The sequence below is a fragment of the Ricinus communis genome, chromosome 4 (genome assembly GCF_019578655.1).
Source record: "Ricinus communis isolate WT05 ecotype wild-type chromosome 4, ASM1957865v1, whole genome shotgun sequence".
Lineage (NCBI taxonomy): Eukaryota > Viridiplantae > Streptophyta > Magnoliopsida > Malpighiales > Euphorbiaceae > Ricinus > Ricinus communis.
In genome coordinates, this window is record NC_063259.1 from 32,063,321 (window position 1) to 32,073,377 (window position 10,057).

The window sequence follows — 10,057 nt, forward strand, 5'->3', positions numbered from 1 at the left end:
AGGCCTTGCCAATAATAGAATCCATCACTAAAATGGCCCAAAAGAAAACCTGAACTTGACCTTCTCATCAAATCTAGCTAACTCCTTTCATTTTTTTTTTTTCTATTTTATAAATTTTAAGTGTGAACTTTATAGATTTATTTACATTTCAGCCTCAGCCAAATTTAAAAAATGAAAAAAAATTATTATTGATTGTGCCTATTTCGTTTTGAAAAAGGCAGCCAAGGCATAAGGTTTGCCATCTAACCGAACAGAGTTCGGGCTAATTTGGATTAAATTTATTTATTATCAAACTGAATTTATTAATTTTTTTTTTGTTTCTCATAAATATAAGAATTTAATTGAGTATAAATAAATTTAACGAATATGATTTAATGAATTTATGTATAAGTTGGCTGACAAGCCTAACGAACCGAATTTATCTAATTTAAATAAAGCTCACTTACTAAACGAACAAACTAACTAATTCAAACAAATTTGTATGGAGTTGAATTTCAAATTGCTCATTTATGTCTTTAGAAACTATTAATAATAATTTCAATTTATTTTAATTTAAGTAATGCTAAAATTAAAATAAAGTAAACAGTCTACAACTAAAATCAACAATAACGTCAAAAAAATAATAAATAGATTTTAAGAAAAATGTGAAAAATTAAAATTAAGAGTAAAACATAGAAAAGCGCATTCTTCTTCTTCTTCTTCTTCCTTCACCAGACCGCCACCAGAAATGGCAACTCAGGCATCCTTATCACCATTTTCAGATCATCGATAAAATCAAATGACCTACAGAAACCTTTCGTCAAAGAAAGAAATTTCCAGTCGGAAGTCACTCAACAAATTGATAATACATCCAACAAAAATTGAAGTATAGACTGGGGGAAGACATTAACCTTTTGTTCATCGAATTAATACTCTAGTAGACAAAATTACAATGGGTTAGTGCAGGTAGAACAATGTCGCAATCTCCCTGAGTCATGAACTGGACATTGATTGCGCACGTGCTATTTCCACAACTACAAATAAGATTATATTACATTAGTAAAGGTAATGGCCCCAGCAGCATTTACATTTAATTTTGGACCGATCCATAGTTAAGGGTAGATGCCTAGCATCTTTATATATTTCAAGTGTATCATAAATGTTGGAAGTTTGTTTAGTTGAACAAACTTCATGATAATGATGATGTTGACTAAGTTTGCATTTATATAGGTATGCCTTTTGTTAACAAATGATATTCAAACTCAAATTTGGTCAAACTTGTGCCCTAAGAAAAAGTCAAATTTTGAGTTTTCGTATTATCAAGAAACTACACATGGCATAAATATACTTTTCATATTATAAGAGTTTATGTAAATTATTAAGAAAAAAACAGTTTTAAGCCATAAATATATATTAAAAAAATTTATATAGTATTTGGTTGAAATTCATAAAATTTATAAAATTTATCTGTGAATCTAAAAAAATTTATATGCTTTAAATGGAGTAAAAATTAATTTAGTAATTTACATAATTAAATCTATGTAGCTAAACTAAATTTTAACAAAATATATATATAATTTTTTACATTAGTAAGTCAATATATTCCATAACACTAAAATATATATTTCAAATTTATCATTTCTATTTTATCTTTTTTTCAAATAAAATGAAATCTTTTTATGGATTCATAACATTAAGTTTTACAATTCAAGATAGGCATTGAATGATTTATTTTCTCAGTTAATGGGCTATAGTCTTCTGTGCTCACATAATGAGGTTGTTAGTTTTTGTAGTTTTGGTGTGAGAATATATTCATGATTTCAGGCAAAAAGTAGATAAGATAGCTAAATTTTCAGTCAAAGCTTAATTAAATGCCTAAGTTTGAAGTTGTTCAGTTAGATCATTAAGATTTAAAGAATAGAATAATTATATTTTTGAAACTAACTCTAACGAGCAAAAAACATTTGATGATAATTTATTTTATTTTTTAAAATTTAGGAATGTAATTGAATTATTTTAAAATTAATGTATTTATTGATGATGAGTTTAACATATATAGTTTTGATGAGACCTATAACAAGAAAGTAATGTCATCAGTGTATTATTTAGTCTGTAGGAAGCATGATCTCTTTTGATAGGCATCTGCTAGGGAGGCTTCTCTTTGTTAATCTAGCATGATATCCCTTTATAGATCACTGTCTGTATCCATAAAAGTTTGACGATACCAAGTTTAAAATTTGAATAATGATCCATTTTGGTGCTTGGTGCCCAGGGTCGATGCTCTGAGGATGGGAGGTCTAGTTGCTGCGGTTTTCTTGTAGGATTGGTATTTTCAGCCAGGGTTAAGTTAGGTTATGACTTAGGTTTAAGAATTCAGTCTGTATTTTTTTATTTTATTTTTGTCTGTGGGTTTCTAAGAGCTTGTATGTAATTCCAATTTCTATCTATGAATGGGATCTATTTAGATTAGATTCTAATCGAGATAGGGTCACTTTTATCTTTATGGTCAAAGGGTAGCCAATGGCCACAACTAGAAGGCATGTGCCCACACATTAAGCAATAGATCAAGGTAGTAACCTAATGGCATCATCATTTAATTTTCTGGTGCAATAGAGCTTTCAATTTCATCCTCTTTTTATTTTTTTTTGCCCTTTATAATTAACATGACAAATTCTTCCATATGAATCATAAATGCTTTAGGTTGAACTAATTTTTATGGGTGACAGTGACAAATCTATTATTGCACCCAGTCCTTATTGCTAGCTATCTAATGGAGAAAGAGTAAGTTTGTCTTTCAACTTGTATAGGTTCAGAATTTTTATTTGGAAGATAAATGCATCCAAATTGTAACTCATTTTTCACGAAATATGTTAAAAAAAATAAATTATTTGTTTTTTTTTCTCTGTATCAACTTAATTACTTTTTAGATTATAATTGAAGGAAAAAAAAAAAAAACACTCTCACCCTGCTATCACCTTTACTCCTCACGAGTCACCAAAGTTATTTTCTCTGTCTCTATCATTATTTCCACCATAACCACTTCTATCAAGAAACATATCAAGTATTCACTGTCATACACAAGCTTAAAAGCGTCTTTAATGGCTTCAACAGTAGCACAATGGCCACCATCATACCAACCGTTGCCTATCACCCCAGCAGTAGAAGTTAAAAGACTTGGACTAAACAGTCAATCTGGGCAAAAACCATTTGCTCTCTTCTACTTCAAAACATCATCTTTCTAACATAAACATCATCAACCTTAAAAAAAAAAAAAAAAAGAACCACCACGACTCCAACTCTTAACCATGAAATCTATTAACATCCTCAAAGGTTATGACAAAATAAATTTCAATGGTAAAAAATTCCATAATTATTACCCTCACAAGTTGAGTCAGTTAAAATTTTTTACAACATCACTTGGTATCTAACCTCTTGCTTCACCTAACATATCAACTTTTTAACTTTTCAATAAGAACCTGATCCAGAAGCCCTTTTCAAGTTTTTCTTAGTCTCTTTGATATACGAACAACAGTTAAAAGATACTACAAAGACGGTATTGTGATAAAGAGTGTTGCGATGGCGGTGTTCAGACAACTACGGTGGAATACCAAGGCGTATGGATTGTGACGTGGGTTAAACAAAGTAAGAAAATTAAAGAAAAAAAATAGAGAGAAAAATAAAAAAAAAAATAAATGAAAAACTAAATAAATTCATATCAAAATTTCAATGAATTTTTAAAGTTTTAAATTTGAAAGAAGAAAGAGAAGAATTTATTATACTTATCAGTGACGTGTTATAGAAGCGCTGAACTTTGTGAAAATTTAGAATATCTAGTACTTAAATAAAAATTTTGAATCTATTTATTAAGAAAAAAATAGAATGTGATCTATTTGATATTTGATAGAAGTTTAGGGGGCAAATGCCATTATGTCCTATATCTGATTCTATGCCAAAAAAAAAAAAAAAAAAGATTAACATCTAGCACTTTAACGTACCTTGTCCATTAACCATAAATTTAAATCTTGTATTATCTATGATTGTGTGACCCATAGCGATTTTAAAACTAACATATCAACTCTATCCAATTTTTCGTAAAAGTAGGCCGATATTTCAATCATAATCCTGTTGCTTAATTTCTCTATGCAAATTATAACCGTAGCCAAAAATGAATTTTTAAAATGAGAGATTTTGAATTTGATTCTATTCATTTTTTATAGGTGAAATTTTATTTTTTATAGCTAGTTTATATCTTATTGTATAATCCGTAGATAACTAGTTATTTTATGAATAAAAAAAAATCAAACTAGTATGTTATTTTTGCTTGCAAATAAATGATCGTCATTATTATTATTATTTTATAAAAACATTAATAAATATATTTTAAAAATTAAGTACATTTTAATTAGGTGAATCATCCTTATAATAAAAAATTAGTTTTTTATTTTTAATTAATAGAAAATAAATAAAGTATGAAATAAAACAACATAAGCTTGATTACCATTTTTCAGTTAACTAGTGAAAACCTTTTGTAGAAAATTATATCTTTAAGAAATATTGTAATTTATAAATATTCAAAAGAAATTATTTTAACATAATATTTTTATTTATAGTATATATAAAAATTAAATAGTTAAAATATAATTAATCGATACAATATATTTTTAGATGTTTAAAAATAAAATAAAAAATCAACTTGTCAATCAAACTTTTTAACAATTAAAATTAAAATCAAACTAAGCAATATAATTAACCTATTTTGTCGGTTGAGTTTCGTTTCATCTTTCAAAGGTTTTTGGTTCTTTCGATTCTTTGCTCACGTGTGATGGCTTAACATAAACATGTACGTCTATATACATTTAATTCAAAAAAGACAGTCAATAAAGTATGCAGTCAAAGGTCTAATAATAGAATATAATATTACTTCTTTAGTTTGTTGTTTCAAATTTTATTTCGTAAGTAGCATTTATTAGGTAATCTTTTGCATCCATCATGCTTTTTACTGCTAAGATCTTTAGGTACATTACCCGAATTAGGAAACATAGTAAAACCTTTGGATGGATAAATCTTTGATATCTGATTATAAAAAAATTATAATTTAATAAAAATTTAAATATTATTTTCTATTAATATTTAATTTTGTTAATGAAATAATAGAAATCGGAAATAAGAGAGATAAATATCTCGTCATATTATACAAATAAAACTTATAAGACAAGAGAATGTTATAATATTAAAAATTATATATATAAATATTACTATATAGAAATATATATTTTTAAGGTGAGACTCAATAAATTTATAATTTATTATAATAGACAGTTTATTTATATTTATAACTGGTCCAAATTAAAATCATAATTTTTATATTATAAATAAATTATTTCTCTGTAGAAAAATTTTACTCTATATATACTTGTTTTGAACACAAGAAAATATTTGAAATCCAAGCAGAATTTGAATTTGACATCGTATTCAAAGTGAAACATACATTCTCATTTGACTAAGTTTCTAGACAGTCTTAAGTAAATATTAGTCGCAAAAAAGAATAGAGATTATTGGAGAAAGCAATTTGTTATGGCCTGATAAATTATTGCCTAGGAATTCATGTATGAAAGATGTAAGAATTTTATATTAAATAAATCCCGTAGCTTTCTTTGTCTTAATTGAATTGCTAAAGTAATACTCCCAATTGTGAAGCCTGTGTGTGTTAAGAAGAATATTAGTTAGAACGTTGTGTACAAAATACTTATTGATTAGTATTGGTTAAAATGTCACACCAATCACTCTTAAGTTGTTAAAAAAGAAGGAAGCAGAAATTTGTAATGGGCGTAAAATGTTGATGGTAGGTAAGCAACTTTAAAGAGGAACGTTAATTCGCATTTAATGAAGGTTAGGTATACAAAATGCATTGCTCTTTAATATTAAACAAATGATGGATGGATGTCCAAGTTTCTTCAAGTTTTAGGTAACTGCTCTTTTCAATTTTGTTTACGTTCATGGACCGACGGTTTTTCCTTTTTTCTTTTTCCCCAAACACTGCCCATTATAAATAAAAGTCATATAACTTTAGGATTCTTTTTTTCTTAAGACTTACACGCGTAAAATTATCATTACTAAGGTCTTTTTTTTTTTTTTTTTTTTTGGTGAAGCGTTAGATGCAACTTTTCTTGTTTTTTTTTTCTTTCAAAAATGAATCCATCATAGCAATGATTCAAGAGATTAAAAAGAAAGGAAAAAAAAGAATCCGCAAAGGTTGATAATGTGGTGCTGTGATGTGATGCCAGAGACACTGCTGCTGCGCCAAGTGTGTTTGCTGGTTCCGCCGCCGTCCCTAATGCTGTAAGGTCATCTTAGTTTACATATTTCTACTTACTAAATTAATCATGAAATAGAAGCTCTTAATCCGGTGCAACAACTGGACTTATTTATGAACTAAAATTAATAAGTTTTGGGGAGGTAATATGGCGAAAAAAATCAAAATGAGCTCATTTTGTGCATCTTGAGAAGTTTAGGGGTCAAAGCGGCCTTATTCCCAGAGAAATTGGTTGAGGAAATTAAGCATGATAAGGTAGGTGGGCTACTTTAAGATAATAAAAGAATTAATTTTCTCATTTAATATGAGTTAGGTATATTAATGAATAGGTACAGTAAATGGGCTTTAATTAGCTTCATGCAGCAACCATAAAGCTCATCATTTGACAAACAGTAGGCTGAAAGCAGTTTTCAAACATTTATAGGAGACAACCATATTTTATAATTGTACATGACTTCACTATCCTTTCTTTTTATGATCATCTACCAAAGAGTCAGTGGAGAAGAGGAGAGCTGGACAGAAAAACTAGGACAATTGCCTGCCTGCCCATGTAAAGATGGCTAAATTTGTTGAGCACTTAAAGTGCATGGATACAAGTCACAATCTATTAATTAATTATTTTCCTTTCATGGAGTAGACCCTTTGGCCAATTTCTGCTGCTCTTTATTTATTTATTTATCAGATCGGTCAGCTCTGTAAATGCTTTGAAGCATAACAGCTTGGAACTTCTACAATATATTAACTCATTTATAATACCTCCCTTTATCATATAGCCTTTAAACATCCCTAACATTATATATATATATATATATATATATATATATATATATATATATATATATATATATATATATATATATATATCAAGTGATAACAACATTTATTTTTGAAAGATGGAGGTCTAAAATTTAAATATTTATTTCTATACCAAATAAATTTTCATATTTTTGTTTTTAAAGTGAATGTAATGATTTCGTTTTTAGAGTAAATGTAATAATTTCTTATTAGAGTTAGAAATTGTTTAAATGCGCCCGTTAATTTATCAATTATCATGGCCACCATCAAATTATGAAGGAAGAGACTATGTCCACATTATTTGGATAACAGAAAAAAAAAGAAAAAAAAACAGAGATAATTTAATGATTTCTTTTACCCTTTCATAAACTTATTCTGGTACTTGGCTAGAAGGGTACCGAAGCTATCTCCTTAACATCCCACTTATCTTGCAAACCACAAATAAGATTAAAAGAGTTGAACGTCTTTGTCCGGTCACTCCTTCCAAAAATAGTTTGTCGGACTTGATCCCTTATTCTAGGAAGTGCCATGTGAATGAGTTTTTATAACATAGTAATTCCTCATTCTCAATCATTCCATATCCAATTAGAATAGATTTCTTCAAGCATGCAATTTTATCCAATTCTTCAGTAGTGAAGACTCGATGAGTAAAAAGATCTGTCATCAACTTATCACTAGTCCGTAACAGTTTAAATGTGATAGAACTGAAAGCTAACAAAATCTTAAAACCTGCAATCTGTTGTTAAATTACAACCCATTTAAGGGTTAATCAAAATGGAACAAAGAGACATTTTGAATCACCTCTATAAAAGGGTCTTCTTTGTTCTCTTCTAAGATGAAGAAAGTGTAATGATATTCCAAGACTAAAGCAGGAGCCAAGTAATACAAGTATGAAAACCAAAAATAGCTTGTTAGCCTAAGCAGTAGAGGGAAAATATATACAGAAGATTTTTTTTTTTTTTCTTAACCTCCTATATGACAGCAAAAACCATGAAAAACTTTTTTTTTTTTTTGGATTTAACTGTTTCCATGCCTACATTTCTATCATCTGAGCCCCTAGAATCTAAAGCCTATATAATTTAGGCTTATCAATCTCAAATTGATATGTTGAGATCGATCCGGGGCTTCTTTGCCAGTGGCACTGGCACAAGAGTATTGCATCTAGGGCATTTCGGGTTAGTTTTCATTATCAATACATAAGATAAACAACCTGGGCACCCAACTGCGATTGGTGAGGGAACAGATTTCTCTTCATTCTCTTCTTCCTGAACCTCTTTAATCGAAGATGATGACGAAGAATATGAAGGCGATAAAGGCGATTTCCACAGCGTTGATCGCTTCTTAATCGGTTCTTTCTCTGCCCTTTCAAGTGCGCATTTTACTTTATCTAGGGTGCACACACTTTGGTAATTGCTCGATGATGATGTTGCTGCTGCTGGGGATGATGATGGCGAAGACGGAACTAACTTTAATTCTAAGTTACCTTCTTCAAAAAGATTTAATGTGATCTTGGAAGGAGATGGCGGGAAATTTAAATCTTGAAGCTCTGCAACTGTTTGATTGGGTTGTTGCCTGTGATCTGAATATGATAATGATGAATTTGAAGAATTGCATCTCTGCAAATAAACCTTCCCTGACTGCAAGTATTACAAATATATAAATTAGCCCATAACATTGATGCAGAAAAAGAAAAAGTTACAAAAGTTTGGAATTTGTATTGTGCAACAATAAAGTAATAACAGAGTACTCAGGTTATGGGAAGAGAATTCAAAGGTAATAATTAGTGGGAGTAATGAATTTATATAGATATGCTTAAAGAACAGAATTTAACAAAAGGGATGTACCAATCCTCCAGTCATTAATTTCTCTTAATTAATGTGAATTATACAACTTGAAGAACTTTTGTTTCAGATAACTAATTTCTAGAAATTAAAAAAAGAAACAGTTTGGCTGGTACAAAAGAAAAGCAAATAAATTGAAAAAAGAAAGAAAGTAAACAATGAAGAAAGCCTATTTCTTTATTCCAAATTCCAATCAGATAACAACAAAAACCAACTCTTTTCATTTCCTTTTTCTCTTCAAGTTTCCATAGGAAACAAACAGAGGATTAAGCAAAACAGAGGGGACGAATTTCAAACCAAATTAAAATACAATTAATATACTATAACGAACAAATATCAATAGAAATAAAGGAAAGAAATTTCAAATCTTCCAAATCTCAACACATGCAATACGATATCGTACATAAATGAATCAACCAAGAAACTTCCTTTGATTAAAAATTTTCTCAGTAAACAAATAAAAAGACATGGATAGACAAGAAAATCAAAAGGTACCTTCAAGTCTAGTCTTTTTTCCCAGCCACTAGGAACTTGCAAGTCAAGGTCCAATTCTTGAGACTCGTCTTTTAAAGAAGCATCGCCAGCACCAAGCAAATCCCTTGTAATCAAAGAAGCCGTTGATTTACCATCAGCAGGTTCATTGCTAACTTTCCGATCATCCCTGTATCCACTCAAAACCCTAAATAGAGAACTCACATCAGCTGCCATATCAGAGAGATGCAAAGATGGAGATAAAGATTTGAAGACTGATGGGTCTTTTTTGAACAGGAAATTAGAGCAACGCGCAAGTGTTGTCTACGTATATATATATATATAAGAGGAGAGATAGAGGCTGCGTAAAACACACAAAAAGAAAAAAAGAAAAAGAAGACATTAATTTACAGATACAACCAGATTTTTTTTTTTTTTTTTATCATTATTAATTGTGTGATTATTAAAATGATATATTTATTTTATTGAATTTTGTTGTTATTGAATAGAGTAATTGTTTCATTAAATGTGTGGGTTAATTTAATTTTGATATTTATGGTATGTGGATGAAGTTGGGGTTGAAGGAGGAGAATTCAAGAAAGGGAAGGTATCCAAGTAAATGGTCGCATTTATTGCCTTGAAATCTCAGTCGACATTT

The 10,057-nt window shown here is 29.1% G+C and overlaps 1 protein-coding gene across 1 annotated transcript; it reads right to left on the bottom strand.

The window, feature by feature from the left end:
- Nucleotides 1-7,877: 7,877 nt before the first annotated feature.
- On the bottom strand, nucleotides 7,878-10,057 carry LOC8272598. The gene is made up of 2 exons (XM_015715641.3): nucleotides 9,424-10,057; nucleotides 7,878-8,724 (listed from the first exon to the last, which is right to left on the bottom strand). The coding sequence occupies exons 1-2, from the start codon at nucleotides 9,634-9,636 to the stop codon at nucleotides 8,182-8,184; spliced, it is 756 nt and encodes a 251-aa protein (XP_015571127.2). The 5' UTR covers nucleotides 9,637-10,057; the 3' UTR covers nucleotides 7,878-8,181.

Coding starts and splice junctions, on each gene's coding strand:
- LOC8272598 (XM_015715641.3), bottom strand. CDS start 9,636: ATGGCAGCTGATGTGAGTTCTCTATTTAGGGTTTTGAGTGGATACAGG. Junction 8,725..9,423: donor AAAAAAGACTAGACTTGAAG/GTACCTTTTGAT, acceptor TAATACTTGCAG/TCAGGGAAGGTTTATTTGCA.